The sequence below is a fragment of the Polyodon spathula genome, chromosome 2 (assembly GCF_017654505.1).
Source record: "Polyodon spathula isolate WHYD16114869_AA chromosome 2, ASM1765450v1, whole genome shotgun sequence".
Classification (NCBI taxonomy): Eukaryota; Metazoa; Chordata; class Actinopteri; order Acipenseriformes; family Polyodontidae; genus Polyodon; species Polyodon spathula.
In genome coordinates this window covers 27334704-27356856 of record NC_054535.1, presented here as the reverse complement: position 1 = coordinate 27356856, position 22153 = coordinate 27334704, and the positions used below count along the sequence as shown (strand labels likewise).

The 22153-nt window shown below is 34.3% G+C and overlaps 2 protein-coding genes across 3 annotated transcripts; both read right to left on the bottom strand.

Moving 5' to 3' along the window:
- Positions 1–1973: 1973 nt before the first annotated feature.
- On the bottom strand, positions 1974–9233 carry arl9 (ADP-ribosylation factor-like 9). Its single transcript, XM_041218832.1, has 4 exons — positions 8673–9233; positions 7549–7717; positions 3600–3775; positions 1974–3186 (listed from the first exon to the last, which is right to left on the bottom strand). The coding sequence occupies exons 1-4, from the start codon at positions 8820–8822 to the stop codon at positions 3007–3009; spliced, it is 675 nt and encodes a 224-aa protein (XP_041074766.1). The 5' UTR covers positions 8823–9233; the 3' UTR covers positions 1974–3006.
- Positions 9234–10375: 1142 nt separating this feature from the next.
- LOC121294749 (signal recognition particle subunit SRP72-like) lies at positions 10376–19011 on the bottom strand. 2 transcript variants are annotated; one of them, XM_041218808.1, is made up of 19 exons: positions 18876–19011; positions 18166–18286; positions 17125–17248; positions 16324–16467; positions 15966–16077; positions 15630–15661; positions 15244–15368; positions 14970–15027; positions 14657–14788; positions 14199–14327; positions 13489–13561; positions 13187–13251; positions 12942–13037; positions 12460–12563; positions 12110–12187; positions 11707–11844; positions 11537–11574; positions 11165–11324; positions 10376–10808 (listed from the first exon to the last, which is right to left on the bottom strand). In XM_041218808.1, the coding sequence occupies exons 1-19, from the start codon at positions 18973–18975 to the stop codon at positions 10646–10648; spliced, it is 1992 nt and encodes a 663-aa protein (XP_041074742.1). In that variant the 5' UTR covers positions 18976–19011; the 3' UTR covers positions 10376–10645. The 2 variants fall into 2 exon arrangements, with proteins under 2 accessions (XP_041074742.1, XP_041074752.1); XM_041218818.1 differs by lacking the exons at positions 17125–17248; positions 18166–18286; positions 18876–19011 and adding an exon at positions 16752–17058 and having other exon boundaries at positions 10377–10808.
- Between the last annotated feature and the right edge of the window lie 3142 nt (positions 19012–22153).

Here is a 22153-nt window from a genome sequence, read left to right as displayed (position 1 = left end):
GTATGTGAACTAATTTGTGCACTTCCCCGTGCTCACATACAAATACTGTACCCCTTTTAATTTGCACGTGAAGTGTTTGTGCCATCTTCTACGCAACCCGCTTTTTAAAAATGTTTTGTATAAAAAGCAGCACACCATTTTAATTTATACTGCGGATGGTAACTGCTTCTCAACAACTTAAGTCTCCAATTCATTTCATGAATCTTCCTCTCCTTTCTCAAATGCCCAAACCGCTGCATTGAAAGAATCCATTCGCAACATAGTAGGCTTATTGCTAGGGAGTTGATATCACTGCCCTGTGACTTGCTAGTGCATTGCTTAAATGCTTCAGCACGTAGATATTTAATTTGCTTTGTGTTATTGTGCAATGCGTGTGTATATGACAACAGTACGCTACGAATACTTTTGTTTTTAATTGTTCAGTATATTTTAGTTTGTCATGTGCAGTACAAAATAAAATGAACAGCAATTTTAAGTGAAATTGTCACTGTATAGCGCAGCTAAGGCATACGCAGTTAGATCGTAAAATGAGGAGCCAACTCCAGGACCACGATATAACGAGGGCTAGGTGGATATATTTTAAATCACTCGTGCAACACAGACAAATTTATATTCCGCGCACCACCATCTATCCACCAATATTAACACAGCACACGCAGCATATAACACAAAATACACACGGGTGGAGCGCACTGCCAGTCTTTCACACCTGGAGCTAGTTGCAGTACTTCTTGTTCTCCTGTGTTTGTCAATAATAGCCCACACAGTGCTTTTCGGTAAATATCCGTTCTTCTATTGTCCTGGTAATTTCTCCTTTTCCTTTAGTTGTATCACTGCCATTTTGAGTTTGTTGCTGTACTCTAGTTTTAACCAGTTTGGTTGATTTTTTAAATCACAAATTTCCCATTTATTTTTCAGCACTTGATTATTATGTATTTATGTATTCTATAATTATCATCTGGTGTTGTTTTTTAATCATGATAATTGTTATAAGCAACTAACACACTTCATACGAAATATGTTGATTGCCCAAACACTTTTGTCAAAGTATGAAATTAGTTTTTGAATGTTATGTAATAACTTGTGTTTTATTATAAAACTAAATCTCTCATTTATGTCTTTCAATAGAACTATTAGAAATTACAGAAATCACTTTCCTTGTGGTTTTTCTCACTGTTTAACTGTCCAAATACTTTTGTCTGCGACTGTATGGATACATTCCTTCCTAATTTAAATAATCATTCAAGGTGAGAAAAGGTTTAAGTGTTTGTTTATAAATTACCAAAAAAGTTCTTTTTTTCTCAACCAGTTGACCAGATTTGGCCCCTAACAATAAGTGTCAGCATATTCCTATCCCTTGCCAAGAATATACTGAAATGGCAGTTAGAACAAATGCTTTCAGAATTACCTTTAATAAAAATAACTATTTTAGTCTTTCTTAATCTGTGAAATCATATAATTGGACTAAAACTAACATAATTGACCTTAATTTGCTGCATGTCAAAGCTTGTTTTACCTTAATGCCCAAGATGTACATACATACATACAGGTACCTCTGCTGAAAACCCGTCAACAGATATATTCCCTTAAACGCATCAGCAGCTACAGGATCTACATTAAGATTTTTTCTGTATACTGTATTTTTATTGGAAATGGTTGACAAAATTTTTCAGTGTTATTTAAAAAGTACTGTATGTGAAAATGTTATATTGGTTCACTTAGTTTTGTCATATGTGACAAACGTCTCCTGCCTAGTCTTGTTTTTTGGTGAAGTTCTGCTATACGGCAAGACCATTTGGTTGCCATCTAGCACAGCTATAGATTCAAATGGAAAATTACATAATGGTATCCTGCTTTATTACATACATAAAAGCACACACTAAATTCTAGTAAATGGTTACTAGTTTCTGCTTGTGTCTCATGTAATTTTGTGAACTGTAGAACTTGTTACCTTTTACTAAAACGTGTCCATGTAATCTCATAGCAGTTTTTATTTGACAGTTTCACACTCAAAAAAATAAAAATGCAAATCTAGAAATACTTTGTCATGTTGTAACTTTAAAAATACAAACACCATAGGAAAAAAAATAAACAATTCCACTGTGACATAAGCCGTCATGCACATTTTTGTTTTTTAAACGTTGCATGTATGAATAGGTACGATTATTACTATTTTTAATAAGACAGCACAAAATGCAGTAGCTTTGATATAATTAGGGTTCAAAGATTTCAGTTTTTTTAAAAATGAAGGTTTTATCAGTCACTTGAAGATTGTTTTTTGGGGAAAAAATTACCCAGTTTGAAATGCTGAATTCAAATTTCACAGCACTGCTGCAACTCACTTATCAACCAAGAGTGCTGTTCCCGCTAACAAGCCAATCACTTCTTTTCACCCACTGAACCCAATCAACAGACATTACGAAGCTACAGTAACAAGGGCTCAGCTTGACCAGGACTGGTCTCTGAAGCACATTAAGCCCCTCATTACTTTCCTCTCTAACCACCACAGGTTTGGTACATTTTCATTTTGAATAATATTTGGCATAATGGCACCCCCTCAGTGTGTTGCGAGTCACAGACTAAAGCCATGTGGGAAACTGGATTGATAAGAGGTTTTGGGTTGGTGGGATGCAGCACAGCAGATAAACCATTGAAATGAATAGAATCACAATCCTGTTTAATACATTTTGGCTTGCCAGACACACAATTACAGTTTGTAGAGTAAAGCATTTTGCCGTGTTTTACAGCTATGTAACAGAACACAATCATTTTGTTTTTTTTCCCTTTGGTGGTTAATCGTTTGACATAAAACACTGAACCATAGAAAATATTTCTAACACACATTTGTAACTACTTAGGTCGGACCTCTGCAAACAATCTGCTATAAACCATTAAGTGACATTAGTTCTATTAAAAGGAAGCTCTTAAAGCTCTTTGGTAAAGACATTTTGTGATTGCTACACCACATACTGCCTCACCCGTATACTGTAATCAAAAATTAACAGTTCATCTGTTTTCTGCCACCAGTTGTGTGATTAGCTCCCGGGCATCCTGAACACTTGAGGGAACCTCTGAACCATTCAGTTTCACATGCGTCCCAATGATGAACAGCTTCCTCTCGTCACCAACTTCAGATAAAGACAATGCGTCATGGAGTTCTGTAATGCCACAGGCCCCTTCAAGATCCTAAAAAAAACACAACATAGTTTGACTTACTATACATTGTTCAACTCTGGTTTTGTTTGTTGATGCAGTTGATTTGACCCTGAACCAGCCATGAAACTTTGGTAAAACATCTCCCATTTAGTAGTGAACTACTACTGGCGAATTGTTAAACACTGCACTGACTTTTCCAAAACTTTTTAAAGGTGGAGAATTTTTCTTGGTCATTGGTCAAGATTCAATTTTACATTCTTGAAAATTAGATTTGTGTGTGTGTGTATGTATGTATATATAGATAGATAGATAGATAGATATATGTAATGTGAAATGCAAGTTTATTTTTGCTGTTTATTTATTGACAAATGCCTCATCAATCTAAAATTGCTTATTTATTATTATTTTTTGTTAATATTCAAGGGACTGATCAAGACACTTGCCTGCTTATTTAGTAACACCACTAAAGGAAGCTGGGCATCTTCTTTGATCAATTGATGCAAATGCTTCTTTGCTGCCGGAAATCGGCTTGGGTCAGCAGAATCCACAACATACACCAGCACCTGAGCTTTCTTGAGATACATGTGCCAGTATGTCCTCAATGTTCCACTTCCACCTACTGCAAAAGAAGAAAAAAACACACGTTAAACCTGTCCAATAAAACATATCAGTTTGTGCAACAAACAGAAACACTGATTTTAACTGACATTCACATTTATTCCTAATTTTGAGTGTTTCAAGTCATGACATGCTGACAGCTGCTTTGGAATCCACAACTGCACAAATGACCTAAAAGAGACGAAACCAGACTTTGATGCAGATTTCCAGCCCAATTTCCTGTTTATTTTATTTTTTTAAATGGTCTTTTCCTTTGTGACTAACTGTATCTTTTTTGTCCAAACTTGAGATTGGTTAACCAAGTTAAAATTATAAAGAAAAACAAATCAGCCATTCATTTAAATTTGAAATGATCAACTATTGCCAGCTCTTCATTCTAGATATTTACTTTTGACGAAGGCTACGATTTTGGCATAGTGATTTTTTGTACATTTCACAGACAAGTTGCGAGTAAAAAGAAAAAAAAAAAACAAGAATTCATGGAAAGGTCACCAAATAATGTAGGTTTAGCTACATGAACATACACAAAAGCTTTTAAACAGTACACCAAAACCAATAATATAAGCACTATTGCTTTTGACTGCTGGCAAGTTTAAATGTTACTTTAGATACAAAACTTTGTTAAAGGTCCATTTTCCTCTTCGAATACTGTACGATGCAGGCTAAGGATGTAAATTTGGTTGCCTACTGCGGATTGCATTTCGTTTACAGACATTTCAGTGTACAAGGAGAGACGAATTGAGCTCAGATTTGCCAATTCCTTTTTCATTTCAATGACTGCTGCTGCCAATTGCTTCTTCATTTACAGATAGTGTGCAAGGAGAGACGAATAGATTTAAGATTTGCGATTGCTTTTTCAGAGGTTTCAGTTAACTGAAGAAAATCCTGTTTAAAGTAGTTTTCGCCACCCCATTAACGTGATTATTCACACAATACATAGAACAATTACATGAACATCAGCTTTAAAAACGTTTAGCCACCCCCAGGAAAGCGAACTATCACATTATACATAGAAAAATGACATGAAAAGAGCTTTAAGTAGTTTTAGCCACTTCAAAAAAGTTTTAGCAACCTCATGCACCTTACTATTCACACTATACATATAAAACATTCACGGAATCAGCTTTAAAAAGTTTTAGCCACCCCAGGAAAGTGATCAATTACATTATACATAGAATTATTGCATTAAAACCAGCTTTAAGTAGTTATAGCCACTTCAGTGACTAATCACACTATACATATATATGCAACTGTATTCAAATGATGGTTCCTGGGCTACAGGAGTTATTTATATTTGGTATGTAAATGTATCTTTTAAGCTGTATCTTACCAATAATATTAATAATATTGTGTTGTACTTTTCCCCATTCTTGTGTATACAAACATTTCACCCATAATCATTTTTTCTATTTCTTTTCTCTCATTTTGCACATTTTTCAATTGTTTTTTTTTTGGTTGCTTTTGGTACTTTTTGTATATATAGCCATATTTATTTTATTTATTATCCAATTTGTTCACATTTTTTCCCACGTTCCCATCCTGTTGAAGCCTCACTGTACTTGTCAGATTTGAGTTGGCCATGCTAAAATACATTTTAGAAGCAATAAATAATGTATTATTTCTAAAAAGTGTCTCCCCTTTTTTTGTTATCTGTGCTAGACAGGGTGAGTCTCAGACGATTTAACTTGTTTTTTATGGAAGCCCAGTGTGTGCACATCCACTTCATATATGTCATGCACCTGTAACTGTTATTGTTAAATAGTTGTAGGCACATATCCACAACAGTAAAAATAAATTTAAAAAAAGGCAAAAAAAGCCTTGACTTTTTATTCCCAACCTCACTGTAACAATCTGTTAGTATACTATATCTTGGCTCAAATTCTGGTCATAATTTACACTTCAGTTTTCAATCATTTTAAGTGTAATGTCTGGACGACATTACGAGAAAAACACCATGTCATCTGTTAAAGGGGAAGCGGTCATCTCTATTTGTACATTGCTCATTTGTAAATGTTTGGAAATTAGTCAGCAATACAATCTAGACATATTAAATGTAAATTACAGCCGAATGGAAGCTTGTGAATGCCTCTGACATTGCACAACAGAAACAACAGTTCTGACTCTGGCGTTTTTGTGATTCTTTACGCACAGTCAATTATTTGGGACACAGCTAGTTGACTGGGATTTCAACAGTACAAATGTTCGTCTGAACATTGCAACACTGCACTTGTTAAAGCATATCACCAAAAAATCAAAACCAACAGCTGAACTTAAAAATAAACAATAGTAGTGTTCCTAAAAGTGCCAAACTTTTTAAATCTGATTGTCATGTTATTTTTCCATGTATAGTGTGAATAGTAATGCTCCTGCGGTGGTTAAAACTATTTAAAGCTCACGTTATGTAATTTTCTATGTATAGTGTGAATAGTAACGTTCCTGGGGTGGTTAAAACTACTAAACAGGTCTGATCTATTTTCTCTTCATGTTAACTGAAGTCTGAAAAAGCAATTGCAAATCTTTAATATACTCGTCTCTCCTTGTACACTGAAATCAAAAAGCAATCAGCAATCAACTTACTTCACGTCCCTATGCAAGCTTTCACACTGGCCGTGTAGTGAAACAGAATGTGTCTGAAATAAACTGTGTTCCTATTTCTCTGTGCATGTCCGGCATAAATGCATATTTGTGTGTGTGTATAGATATATATACACACACACACACACGTGTATATAAATGTGTGTGTGTGTGTGTGTGTATATATATATATATATATATATATATATATATATATATATATATATATATATATATATATACACACACACACACACACACACACACACACACACACAAAATCAGCATGTCAAAATTGTTTTTACTATAGTGTTCAAAATGAAACTGTATTTTTTATTCAACAATAAGAACAAGACCTTTAAATTGGAAGCCTACAGAGCACTGCCCTTTTAAAAATAAAAACAAACAAAAAAGTTGACTGTTGAAAAGTCAAATCACACAGGCAGGCACCACGTCCAAGGAATGAGGCATCACAAAGATTATTAAAAAAAGACTACATAACAGACAAACCTCTCGTTTTATCTACAGTTTGTCGGAAATAAAAAAAAAAAAGATGTTCTTTAGCGATGTTTAGTTTTACAGAAAGTGAGTATTTGTTTTCAACTGACCACTTAGGTATACTACATTGTATGAAAACAAGTTTCAAGAATAAAATGTAAGCATTAGTGAATACTCTTTGAAGATGCAAGCTCACTTTTTGCTTAAAAACATAAATTAACAAACGCTATATGTATGTGAAGATCATAACCGAGCTTACAGTACATATTATCTGTGTTCATTTACTTGCTCGCTCAGTTGCAATATACACATCTCATTCACTGACCTACATGCTGCGTGAATACACAACCAAACAATTTTGAGATATTCACAGATTTGTATTTTCAGTGCATGACATATTGCCTTTTTAAAAGCAATAGACCAATATAGGTTATGAATAATGGGAAAGCAAAAACATCTCTTTGACTTTGCAAGATACATGACAATGGGTATCATCCAATCGACTTGTCCTCGGTGGCTGCACTGACCGACGTGTCCATTGACAGTTTCCAGGAATGGCAGAAACCTTTAGCACTGGACAAGACACACTTGTTTCAGATGTATTGTGGACTTTGGTAGCAGGTCATAGGTCATCAATTTACTGGCTAGTCACAATAACACATGTTAATTTTATGGAACATCAGATTGAAAAGAAAAGCATACTTTCTAGGAATTCCATCTGGACATCTTCTGTATTGATGCAAACAGCATTGAACCCTTCAGTGGGGGACACTTTTCTCTTCAGTGTACCAGTGGCCAGACAGTGCAGGATACTGGTCTTCCCAGCTCCATCTAAGCCCAGTACAAGGATCTGTTTCTTTGCAGATTTCACCTTTAAAATGAGATTTAAGAAGAAAAACACAAAGAGTTATTCTTAAATATAGCTCTAAGTTTCTGCATAGATGCCAGATGCAATCAAATATTAAAGGCAAAATAACTATGTTTTGACACTTGTTACAGGTTACAGTCCCCAACAGTACAGTTGCCTTGAAGGATAGAATTAAGTAATTATTTGAACATGATTCACAACTACACAGCAAAGTTCATTTGCAGTGTGAACTTGAAGGTAATGCTGCTGTTGCAATTTAAAGCCATTTAATCCATATGACGTTTTAATCCACGCTCCACCACTTTATTCTTAAGATCTTTTTGCTTGTTATTTTCCACTTTGTGACAGTAAAACCTTATGTAAACAAGTCCATAGAGAAGTACTAAAATAAATTAATTTATTTTAAATGCATCATACTTATACTCTTCATCCAGAAAAGTGCATGACCTGGTCTACTTCACCTGGAACCATTTCTAATTCCAAGTATTTTATTTATTTTTTATTTTACAGTTTTTTTGATTTACAGTTCATGCACATAATACTACTGCAACTACTTTAGGTACTGTATTACATAAAAATATACAAGGTTTCTCTCTTTTTCCATATATGTGTGTGTGTGTGTATATATATATAAATTGAAAGAGCTGCATTTTATAGCGAATTTACACAGGAAATAATGTGCGTCCAATGCTGTGCTTGTGCACTTTGTGAATCATCTATATACATATGCTGATAATAATAATAATAATAATAATCTACATCAGTAACTAATCATCGGCAATTTATTTCATCATAGTAAAATGTTTCAGACGTTGCAAAATCTCGGTGAAAGAACGTATATTCCTCACTGGATAAATCATGGTGTCACAAGTATTTACTTGCCTAGACATCATTGTTGAACTTAATCTAAACATGTATACAAAAATCAAGATAAGTAAATAAACTATTCAAACCTTACCTCTCTAACTACATTGGGTTCATCACTTGGTTCATCTGTGGCTGTCTGTTGTTTTCTTGTCGATGCCACATAATTCCAGATGGCATAAACAACGCCTCCTGTAAGAGCAAAACCAGCCCCTACCAGCCCTATTTCTCTGAAACCAGGCATAATCCAACGCGCAAAACACTGGCTCGTTTATTTAATCAAAATATAACTATCAATGAGCGCTAATGCAAAGCATGACTTGTACTCATTGCATAAAAATCATCAGCAAAAAAATAAAAAAATACAAAAACAACTTAGCAAAAGTTATTATCAAGTAGAAGAAACGTAGGCTGTACAAGTAAATACTTCTCAAGTTGGTGGTGAAACGGAAAACAACAATCAACTTACTAATATTACCGTTCTGTCTGTTTAAACAAGACGAAGTAGGAGCTAATTCTGTTTGTTCCGTTATAAAAGCAAAGCTTTCTCTGTAACCATTATCTAAAAATAATTACTTTACGATCTCTAATAATTAAACTCTTCCTTTGAACAAAGCAGCTCGAAACTGACGGCCCAGCTTAACCGTCTGACCTTTCTCACGTCGCAAGAGGTTGGAAACCCCGCCTCCTTGAGTTGATTGGCACTAGCAAGGAGAAGAGCAAGGGAGAACACCAACATATGTTGTTTCAAAAACGTTAATACGATGTTTCCTTATTTTTATACATGAATGGGTGAATTAGTTTGATATATTTTTCGCAGTTTGTTATGTTTTTATTAAGTGGTTTTATATCACAATCTTTTCCCCCGTCAGGTAACACTGAAATGTTTAAGTTGTTGAAGGTAGGAAATAAACCCGGGCTATCCCGTCTTCAACAACGTTGAAGTCACCCCATCTAAAAAAAAGGCCAAACGTGTATATTAATTTGGCATAGTGGAAATGATAAATCCAGGAAGGTACACGTTTCAGGTGGAATTAAATACCACAAATTGTCTACAATATAATCCCTTCAAATATTTGCAATGTACCATAAAAATGAAGTTTGGTGTAGATTACAAAATGATTTTTCAACATTCCAGCGAGGCCTTACAGCCACAAGTCTGATACACAGCATACAACACAGACTATTGTGGCCATAGATCGTGCAGGTTTAATGTATTTTGATTTAAAACTACACTACATACAGTGGTCACTATGAAAAGCGCTATATAAAATAAATATTGATTGATTTAAAATGGTATCCAGCTGAGGCCATAAATGCACAACTGGTTTAAATGGATTTGTATATTTGATTCTGTATAAAGTATTTTTAAAAGTTACATAACATCCTGTATTGTTTACTGCAAATGCATTATTTTACAGTTGCTTTATTCTGTTATGATGTTACATAACCATAAATATTTTGATATTTTTATATACACACGGTCATACCCAATGAGTTACAGTAATGAGCTGAACACATTTCACACATCTGTATCTGGTTTCTAACCACAACAGTACTCCGTCCTGCAACATTGCTGATGCTCTCATTGAATACCAACTGTAATTTTTGTACTGTTTGATGATAACAAAAGGTGACACTGCGTTTTAGATCAGATGTTTGTCAAGATTCAGAATACATTTACCCTCAAGGGTTTGCAAATATGAAGTCAGTATCTCATTTCAGATATAAAGTAGACAGTGCAGCAGTGACAGCTGTATAAAATTAATACCAAGTTTATTCCAAAACCTGACCCATTAGAGTAAAATTATACATCTTGAAACAATTGGTATTTATCATGTGGAGTGCACAAAAAAGAAAAAAAACTTTGATTAACAGACCATTCTGTTTATTTTAGAACACCAATGTAGCCATGATTGATTCCCCCATTTATTACACATTTACACAGGAGCTAAACTGCATTTTAACAAAATAAAGATCCCCTTTAAAACAGAATACTTCATGTTAACCTTTTAAATCAATTTCATATTTTAAGTTATTCCACTCAGGTTGATTTCGCTTTAGCAATCACCATCCACCTTTTCCACCCTTCTTTTTCTTTTGCTGTGGTTTCTTTCTGGTTGCCCCAGATGCAGTTGGCTTCTGTTGTCTAGGCGGTACCATATTGCTTGAACCTGCAGTGCCAGGTCTTGGGGACGTTGGAGGACTACTTGCTGTTTTACTTGCATCCCTAAAAGGAATGTTTCATTAAAAAATGTGTTCCTGTTAAAACATTTCTCTCTACAGACATCCATTTATTAACACTGTATTTTTAAAAGTATTTAGTGAATTTAATATACATAATCAGTTAACCTCTGGAAGAAACTCCAGTGAGATAAATACCCAATTAAACCCGGAGATGATGCGTCTATCTTAGTGCACAAGTTTGCTCATCAAATAAAGTCTTAGTTTGAGCTTGATGACTTCTCTTCTGACATATAATATTGGTACAGTTGGACCCTATGGTAAAGCAGAAGGCTTTCAGCAATATCAAAAAAGTCCAATGATCTTAACAAGGATTTATTTTTATTTGTTCTCAATACTTACAGTTCTCCCGATGCACCTGATGTTGCGCCCTGTGTACCTTTGCCAACTTGCTCCTTCTTTTTACCCTTCTTTCTTCCCCGATAGTAAGAGCGCTCTTGCATCGGGAGCCATCTCTCTGGATCTGGAGTAGCTTTGGGATCACAATTCTTTGGCAGTTTACCTACAGATCACAATCCAAAAGAGACATTTAGAAAATTAAAACACACCATTAGGTTTCTATACCACATTTACATGGTAAAAATATACAAATTATTTGTTTCAAAACATGAGCTAGGAGTAGATACAATCAAGTTTAAAAAAAAAAAAAAAAAGTTATGTAGCCATCCCATTCTGCTCACCGTACATGTCCTTATACAGAAAATGAAACCTTACCCTTCTTTTTTTTCTTCTTTTTCTTTATATCCCCTTGCCTGCAAAAAAAAATAATAATACCAAGAGGAAAAACAAACTCTTTAAACACTACAACACATGCAAATATTTCATATTACCAACATCTATATTACGTTTCAAAGAGAAGGCATTGGCAGGAAGAAAACACTTACCCTTGTTCTTTTGGTAGAATTTCTCCAGTCACCTTTGCTGCCTTCTTTCTTACATATGTAGCTCCATGTGAATTCTCTAGCTCATCTACATCAACATTGAAAGACATTTTGTCTGCTGATGGTAGGTACTTGCTAAGCCTGGGAAACACTGAGCTTAGGAAAGCAAGCTTTGATAAAAGGCAACATTTTACATTCTTAAACAGGAAATTGTACATTTCAATACAGATTTTACTTTCTGCCAATTATTTGCTGCCTTACTAAATAATTGACATTGTTATTGAAATACTGACTAGTCGTCTGCAGCTAAACAAGCTTGAAAAAAGAACCACATAATACAGGAGAATCTCAACGAACTCCTAAAACCCAGAAACATACAAACAAGTCATTTCTGTTAAAAGGATACGACTTAGCTTTTTCTTGATCTACCAAGGAGTAAGCAGAGATGAGCTGTGCCAATGTGTGTATATCCTTTGGGTTCTGCCTAAGGGGCAAAAAGATCAATTTGATTTTTTTTGCAAAATATTTTTGTGAAAGCTTAGTCAACACAAACAACAGAGTACAAAATAACATACAAGCAAGCACGTTGACTGTGAGCTCGAGAAAAATTAAATAAACTGTGGTTAATGTGATATTAACTGGAAGTCAACGCTAAAGACAATCAAAATAATATGTTATAGTTTTAGGAGGAATCAGAGAAATTACTGTCGTAAAAATGTTTATTAACAGGACATAAATGTTTCTAATTGTGCTTACTTCCACAACTGCTCAAGGTCGCTTATAGCCTCCTTTTTTCGTCCATACTTTAACTTGAAATTCGCTGCTTCTCTTACAAGTGATAGATGAGCAGGTAAATTCGGCTGATGAGGGATTTGAAATAAAAAAAAAGGAAATGTCAAATACCTTTATGTGAATAACTAGTTTTTATGTATAACATACAGGCTGATGATCATGAAAAACCTGACTTGTTAAATAGCCAACAACTGCCTAAAACACATATGGAATTGTATTCTACTCATAACAGCTAAGGACTAGAAATGGCAGTTTAACGAAAACAAATAATCCCTGCATAATTGAAAGGGAATGCCATATGATATTGGATGTTTTGTAAACTTCAACAAGAAAGGATGCGTGAAAAAGTTTCTGTAACACTGAACATATGAATGGTTTATTTAATGTGTAGTGTCAGCGCCGGATTTGTAAATTCATATAAGGGGATGTTTAATTATCAGACATACCTGATGTTTCTGGTAGTGTTGAATAGCTTGGCTGAAGACATCAATGGCACTGTCAATGTCTTCTTCATGACTATACATTGTAACCAATGCAGAAACCTGGGAAGATGAAGCATTTGCAATTACACATGACTACAGAACACAGAAATTTTTTTTTTTATTATCACTTGTACATACAAATTAAAGGGTCTTACATTGCCTTGACTACAAATCTTTTTTTTTTTTTTTTTTTAAGAGAGATAACTTACCATGCCTTGTTTGTGCTTAAGATCTTCTATGGACCGCAAGATGCCACATGCTTTTGTTACATGACCTTAAAGTTAGAAGAATAAAACAACACTTGATTTTTGAAAAAACGCCCAAACAGTAAATAACAAAATATGGTATTAATGAACATTATGCTTCAAGGGAAAAAACACAATCTCTACATGCTTGAAAAATAAATTTTTACATTTTTAATTAAATCACTTGCACCCATAAATGAATAAACCCTACTACATGAATTAAAAAAAAAAAATAAAGTTCATAATTTACATGAAAAGCAGCTTACCTTGAACCACATACAACTGTGCCATTGTTAGTTTTATCTCTGATGCACTCTCTGGATGTTTTTCTGAGAAACGCTAACAATGAACAGTGGGATGTTAGGGTTTGTTCAAACATTTTGACTTGAACAACAAATTTGGACAATACAAACAATTTCTTACAGTTCCTGTAGCATTAAAATAATACTGAAACATAATTAAATGAATACAAATAAGGTTATAACTTCCAGTAGTTTTTTTTTTTTTATAGTAAATTGAGTATTTCATTTGATATTACAAACTGCCTTCCAATTTACAGAGCAATACAGTGTACAAAAATATGCAAGTAATACAAAACTTGAACACTTAATTAAAAAGGTAGTAAACTGAAACGTGTGCAGGTTTAAACTTCACTCCTTGTTTCTTATGCCACGTTTCCAGCTGTCACTTTGACTGATTGAAGCGATATAAAATCAGTCTTGTTCAGTTCCATAAGCCGAAAAACTAAATTAAACTAACTGAATTAGTTTAATTTCAGCCTCAATTGAGATTAGAAAATATTTTCAACATTGACATCCTTTGGTCTTTGTTAAACATTTGTTTGCAGATTAAATTGTAAGACTAAAATTGGAATCAATGGCAGACCTGACATGACACAGAAAAATTATTTTTATATCTTAGTTACATAGAACAAATGCTAATAAATTAAACGGTATAAAAGAAATACAAGGTTCACCTGCAGTAGTTCTATAGCCTTTGAATGCTGCTTTTCTTTGCAAAGCTGTGATACTTGAATTAACACTGGCCGTGGATGACCTGGATTCTGGGACTGTAAGCTTGCAGCTAGTTTACGGCATTGATCTCCCTATAAATATAAAACGATTGGAATTGATTGTTTTGTACAGAGCTCATTTTAATATGCAGAACATACATTTGCATTAATTTAGTAATTTAAAATAATAAACACTTTAAATTTGGCAATAGGCACCTTACTGTACCTTCTTAATATGAAATACATTGTAAGTGTAATTTATGAGTTATTTTAAAGTGGTTTCACAACCACCTTGGACTATCTTAACAATGATAACCAATACAACATTAAAAAACACACACTAAAAAAGACGACATACATATTGGCAATAGGCAGCTAAATGTTACCGATAAAATGTAAAAACAATCCTTTTTATTCTTTACCTGATTAGTGTACATGGCCAATAAAGCCTTGTTAAAATCAATAGCCTGCATCTGTTTTTTGGCTAGTTTGTGCTCCACACCATCTGCATTGGTCAATTTCACTTTTTTCTTGGAGTCAAACACATTTTGGTCCTGTTTATTGAGAATGAAGAACACAGTACAGGTCAGCATGTTATATTAACTAGACGTGTGAATCTTTCACTTATTTCTTTAACTTTACTTAACAAAAGGAAGATGGCACTGCCATTAAACATTTAAAAAAAATATATCAAAACAAAAATCTGTTCAAAAGCATTAAAGTGAAGAAATGTACCTTATTAATAGTAATGATGTTATTAGCAGTGACAGCAAGCAATCCAACATCCGTGGGCCTATTGAAGAAAAAAAAAAAAGAAGGTTCACATTTGAATTGTGTGTCAGTAACAGCTAGGAGGAGTTTTTATTTATATTTGTATTTAAAAAACAAGGTAGTTCCTCTTGAACCGAGAGCAGATTATCCAGGGCCTTTTTTACAGGGGGGCTGTAAATGCCAATTAGATACAATTCAATTGATTTATTTGAAACCCGACATAAGAATAAAAACATACTTTAATTTGATGACTTGATTGTATAGCTGCAAAGCATCTTCAGTTCGTCCCTGCAACTGCATGACATAGGCCATTTGGGAATGGATCACAGCCAGCTCAGCATCAATATCTTCTTCAGTCATATCCTAATAATTAAACAAAGAAAACAATTAAAAAATCTGCTATACACCATCTGACATTTGCATAATATAATTCCCTGAACAGATCAATTAGTTTTTTTGATTAATTTTATGCAAGTGTACTGTTATATTGTTAATTTTCTACAGTGGCAATTTAATGCAGGTTAAGAATGATTACGTTATATACAATACCTTACAGTCAGATATGCAGGATTGGGCACAATTTATATAAAAAATAAAAATAAAAAAGCAGGAAACAGTACTTACAGAATCGTCAGACAAAGACTGACGGCAGAGTTCTAAGGAAAACAAAAACAAAAAAATCACTAACAATACTTTTGACGCTGTGTGAATTCTAAGTGGTACATAAAATCCTAGAACCTGTGCATTTTAAAATTTTACCGAATTAATTCGTAAAACAGCTTTTTAGGAGTAATTTCTGTGACATTAATGCCTTTCTCCCTACATACCTGTCACAGTTTCAACCATTGCAATACATAAAGGCATTTATATGAACACTATACATCAAGTTATTCTAAATTAGTATAAAATATATACATCAATAAGGAGTTAAACCACAATTCTACAGCTGCTGAAGCTTACCTTCTGCTTCTTGAAGCTTTTTCATAGCCTCGGGTAGCCTGCCTTGACCAATCAGTGTACAAGCAGAATTGTAGCACAGCTCATAAGAGGTTTCAGGCAGTCCAAGGTCTTCCTGAGAAAGTGTTTATAACATGAGTTATCATTGTACTTAAAATATGATTGGAATGGGCAAATGTACAGAATATTTTGCAGTTTGAAGCAGTGTACTGTATAAATATAAAGCAGCAAGCTACTGTTACTTTGAGGGTATCCACCCCGTAAAAAAAATATCGTCATTATAATGTGTGATCCATTGTGGGTGGTTATGAGGTATGCTATATTTACCATAGAAAGACTACTATGTTAAAAGGTAACCTACCGGTGTTGCCTGTTCCCATGCACTCAAAGCTGCAACTACTGCAGATAAGTTTGTTTTCCTTTCTTCATCATAATCATCCTGAGAGTTCTTGATCAGGTCTCGATACACTATCAAACACTCTTCATAGCGCTCCAACCTATACAGCTGCCCCAAATAAACACATCATCTTAACATTTTAAATGTATTTATTTAAGAACAGACATTAAAAAACAGCTTTTAAATAAATCTGTATAATTAAATCAATTTATTTATATTTTAAATACACCTCAAGTCAGTAGGCATCAACTGACCTGCAGAAGATACATTTATATTTGCATTAAAAGTGATAAAGTACACAGAAAGATATTGGCTAGGAATTATGCTGCTATCGTGTTATTTGCAAAAAGCCGCAAAAAGACAGGCAAGAAGAAGCAGCTTCAATACCTGACCTTTGAGGACTTTGTCTTCTGCGCTGGGCAGCTCATCCAGAACTGGACTCTGGGAGCCGTGGGTAAGACTGGACACACACACACAGGAGGCTTGTTGGTCCAGTGGTTAAAGAAAAGGGCTCGATACCAGGAGGCTCAAATCAGCCACTGACTCACTGTGTGTGACCCTGAGCAAGTCACTTAATCTCTCTGTGCGCCGTCCTATGGTTGAGACATAAAACTGAAGTCCTAGTGTAAGTGACTCTGCAGCAGCAGTTGCTGATGATGCATAGTTCACCCCTAGTCTCCAAGTCACTTTGGATAAAAGCATCTGCTAAATGACTAATAATAATAATAATAATAACAATAATAATAATTTTATAAGAATGATTACCACTTGGCCATAAAGTTCCTTTAGCTTGTCTGTCTGCTGGCTTGCACTTTCAATTGTCTTCAGGGCATTTTCCACTCTGTTCAGTCTGTATTCACAATAAGCTTTCTCAAAAGCAATGACATCGCTGCAGACAAAACAAATGATTTTTTTTTTTTTTTTTTTTTTTTTTTTTTAAAGGGCTCTGTATACACATATAGTATGTATTTAAGATCGTTGTGTGCTTAGTATCAGTGCGGTTGAAGTGAGGTATCCCATAATACTTTGTTTCAACATCTTCTCATTTATACAACTCTTTCATAACTTTTGCCTTATATTGCTCTATATCTTTGTTTTATTTCCCTTAGACTTGAGTGGAGCCTATTCATGCTGCTTCCGCTGGTCTTTGATTCACATAGGAATCTATATAAATCTATAGTGTGGTAGCAGTCAAAACTGAAAAGTCAGGGATACGTTAATGTAGAGGCCTTGTCACTTCTACTTAGGTTCTGCCACCCGGGTCACAATCCTGTGTAGTGTGAAACAGAGGTGCTGGAACAATTTGTATAGTGGGGGAGCCATTGAACAAAACTGTAACCCATATATGATGGAAGCCATGCAAAGCTGCCGCAATCCCAGCACGTCTAGTTCCAAAGCCCCTGGTGTGAAACCACATACCTGGGTCGTACCCAGGTTGACCCAGTTCATACAGTCCCACTCAAGATGTGGGTTGACACACTGACCCATGAGCCAGATTGTAGCAATAAGAAACATTTGCTCTAATCAACATTTGGGCTGACGGTTCAATCCAGAGAAGCTTGGATGGAAGCGTCAGTAACAAGCTGCTTCCGGGGCATTGATACAGGAATTGTGTACTTGCTACTGTCACCCAGGTCAACCCTGCTTTATCAAAAGCAGTGCAAAATCACGTAGCTGGCCCGCATGACACCGGGTCCCGACCCAGGTTGAGCATGCCACTGTGAGTGGGGCTTAGGTGTCATTCTACAACACACCTAGTTGTAACAAGTAATAAAGCATAAATATAACTTAAAAATTGTACAATACCTGCCAAACACCTTATTGTGGGTATGGATAACATTTAGGGCTTCCTTAAAATTACCATTCTGAATAAAGCAGACAACTTTACAGGTCAAAGCTGTGACGTCATCTTTACATTCTTGCAGAACTGTTAAAAAAAAAAAGTAACAGTTAAGTCTTTCTGTCTCCCCAGTTACACAGTCCAACATTTAGGTTTTCCTCTTAACTAAGCGTGAGTTAAATACAATTTCTCTCAATCTGGTCTTGCAAACTCAATTGCAAATACCGAAGGCTGGGTCTGCTGAACATTCGCTAGTAGTATCTTTGTGATGACTAGACTCCAAAATATGTGCTGCCCTGAAAAAAATAAAAATAAAAAACAAACTGCAATATTTAATAAGTGTGTGCGCGACTACGTACAAGGGCACCGAATTAATGTTTATTTATAAGACCAGTTTTCTAACAAACACATTCATCAGCATTCGCTTTCATGCATGTGACACGTAACGTCTTGACAAACTGTACATTAAGTATGTCCCAAAGCGTTACCTTAATACGTTACTATATTGTGATAATACGAAGACCCACTATTTCTCACTCAACCAAAATTATAGAAAATTACTAAAGGTCTGATCTACATTTTAAATTTTTACCCAGTCCACCTACACACAGCTCTTCCTCAAGTATTTATAAGTGTGTCTGTCTGATTTGGAGAGAAAAATACATTCATAGATTACTTTTATTCACAGATTTCAGCGCTCGAGTGAAGTCTCCGCTTTGTCCACATCGATTTACTTCAGTCCACAGCGCTGCTACAGAACCCGCACCGCCCGACATCTTGTTGCACACTCAGCACAGCTGTAACACCGGCTGAACTGCGGATTTCTATCCGGTTGAAAGGTTATACTGTTTGAGCCAATCTGTGCTCTCACGTTAGACTGCCGGTTGCCAACTAAACGCCCCCTCCCCCCACTCAGTGAGTGTTGTTAAAAAGAAAAAAAACACAACACAGAATTACCAATTTTAAAGTGTACCTTCAAATTACATTTTATTTGTGTTACGTACTGTAGCATCCTAATAGGTCTACTGTACACACATCGGCAAACGCTATTTACTCTTTAATTCTGAGGGGGACAAAACAAAACAACAGACAGGGCCATGGTTGGATACAAAAAGCACATTTACGTGTAATAGAAATATAACCACTTGTAAAATAATCAATTAAAATGTCATGGAGAAACGAAGACTTGTGTGAGAATTTCATAACTACATTGTATATATATATATATATATATATATATATATATATATATATATATAGATATATCACATTGGATTTACCTACCTCTTAGGCAATTGCAGGCCCAAAAGGCATGTCCTCTCTGTGGCATGTCCTCTATGTCTCCTGTGGAGACTGCTTTTTGCTTAATAGTGCGCTTGTTTTTAAAGGCAGATGTCTTTTACTCAGTCCTTGCTTCCATGAATTGTTTTTTTTTTTTTTACAGAATCAGACATTTTCTTTGAGAGCATGCGTCAGACTCCAGTCTTTTAGTCTAGCCATTGTTACTTGCTTTTACCACACCACCACTTACGATATGAAATTTTACACTGTGTAAGGGTCAGGAACTCTCACAACTGATTCATTTGGGACACTAAGTAAATTCAATTGCCATCACCACCTATTATATATATATATATATATATATATATATATATATATATATATAATTCACAATTGTATCTTTATTTTGTTGAAAAAAATAAATAAAAAGGGTCAGGGTTTCCCACACATACTTTACAAAAACTGTTTATGGCTCCTATTTAAAAAGATTTAACACATTACTTAAATGTTTTTTGGAATAAAATATAAGATATTTACAAAGCTGAATGTTGTTAAATAAGCCAGCAACCTTCACTGAAACGATGAAATTAAAATTACAAAGTTTATTTTTTGTTAGTGGCTCAATCAAATTGTGAAACCCTTAAAGTAAAAGTTTCTAAGACAAACCACACTTAATTATACAGACAGGTATTCAAAAATTTTATTCTATTTTTCTCAAAAAGGTTACAGGTTTACCACAAGTACAATACTGTTCAGTGCATGTAACACAGCAACTTATATCAAAACAAAGAAACAAACAAAGAAACAAACAAACAAAAAACCTGCATGCTGTACAAGCTTAAAGCAAAATAAATGCAAAAAAATACAGACCAAACATTATAAGTAGGGCTTCTGATTTTCAGTTTTAACCGATAAACCCCACCCCCACCCAGAGACAAAAAAAAAAAAAAAAAATCAAATCGGTGGATAGCAAATAAACACCGGAAAAATCGTGGAAATGGTTAATCAATTCATGTTGACTTCACCCATTAAAAAATAAAACCTGCTACAAAAATAACAGTACATCCAATCTGAAGCAGAATTGTGGTGAAATGTACAAAAATGCCTGCACACAAAAACCCCAGAAGAACGTGCCCATGACCATAGGGATTTCATTGTGGAAGACAGCAAAGAAAAAAAGGTTCAACTTAAGTGTGCAAGTACTGTTGAGTTACTACTATACATATTTTGACAGAAAAAAAAAAAAACCTGCTAAAGCATTTTGGAAAGTAACCGAAAACACTAACTTCATACAGTATATCAGAAACGAAAGCACCGAAAAATACCATTAATAAAACCTGGAAAACAGAAGCCCTAATTATAAGGCAAACTTCAGACATATCTCAAACATAACATAACTACAATTATAAATAGTATTTTATTATTATTATTTTTAATAGTAAACCCTCACACAAATGAAACTTTTTTGTTCTACATTATTACAAAGATTTACAAAAAAAAAAAAGACAGGTAACAGATTTTTCAAAAGCTTTTCCACGCTGAAGTTGAACACCTTATAAAGGCAGGTGCCAACCACTTGCACAACTTTCTAATTAAACTGGGCAAATACGACACAGGTTAAGAAATGCATTCAGGAAACCTCTTTTTATAATAAAGTACTGCTACATAACATTTGATACACTTCTTACAACTACACACTTGTCAGTCAAAGTGAGTTTCCTGTTGAGTAAATACTACTGCTGGGACAAACATTTATATTAAGAAAAACAAAACAAAAACAAAAACAAACAAACAAAAAAACACATTGCACTTATTGGTATAACATACTTAATAAACAAGCATACCAAAAAAATGTCATATAAAGAAAACAAATGAACAAATGCTGTCTGAAACAATCACTGTTTCTTTTGTTTATAAGGTTATTTGATGGGTTACTGTGTGTTTGTAGTCCTAAGTGGAATCAGCTAATTAAAAATGAATGAATACAGTATAATGTAAGTTAAACAAACTAATGGGGGAGGTTAATCAGTCTGATCAACTGATTTACTGACCCCCACCCTGAAAGTAACAACAATGCAACGCAAGATCAGAAGCAACCGAAAGTGCCAAGGTACCAAAGCACAGCCCTACTAGTTAGGGACCTTTGTAATCTGATTTTTTAATATATATTATTGGTTATTTTGACTAAGTAGTGTTCTGGTAAATTGACAACCAGGATAATATATGTCTAGATAATGGACTATATACTGCATTTAAATATTTATTTGAATTTTGAAAGAATATTTTAACATGAAAATTGCATATATCCCAGCATGAGTAAAGACTAATAATAATAATAATAATAATAATAATAATAATAATAATAATAATAATAATAATAATAATATATAGTGAACTTAAAGGGATACTTCATACCATCCATATTCCTAATTTATTTATTTTCTCTGTCATAAAACAAACAACTTTTGCTAGAATAGCAGAGAATACAAATGATCTATGTGAAAACAATGTAAAATCATATAGAACATACAACAAACAGGTTATTAACACATTAAGAAAGTAAATATTAGGGATATGTAGATTAAATAAAGTATTCCTTTAAAGGGGTTATGAATGTTCCACATGCACTGGTCTCAGTGATAAACATGTGACAAGCATTAATATCAATGTATG

Excerpts from the sequence above, each read along its gene's own strand:
- LOC121294749 (XM_041218808.1), bottom strand. The coding sequence starts at position 18,975 with ATGTCGGGCGGTGCGGGTTCTGTAGCAGCGCTGTGGACTGAAGTAAAT. Across the intron at positions 13,038-13,186 it reads TTAAGCACAAACAAGGCATG|GTTTCTGCATTGGTTACAAT; the intron begins GTAAGTTATCTC and ends TCATCTTCCCAG. Across the intron at positions 12,564-12,941 it reads AACACTACCAGAAACATCAG|CCGAATTTACCTGCTCATCT; the intron begins GTATGTCTGATA and ends ATCCCTCATCAG.
- arl9 (XM_041218832.1), bottom strand. The coding sequence starts at position 8,822 with ATGCCTGGTTTCAGAGAAATAGGGCTGGTAGGGGCTGGTTTTGCTCTT. Across the intron at positions 3,776-7,548 it reads CCAGATGGAATTCCTAGAAA|TAGGTGGAAGTGGAACATTG; the intron begins GTATGCTTTTCT and ends CTTCTTTTGCAG. Across the intron at positions 3,187-3,599 it reads TGGTGTTACTAAATAAGCAG|GATCTTGAAGGGGCCTGTGG; the intron begins GCAAGTGTCTTG and ends TGTTTTTTTTAG.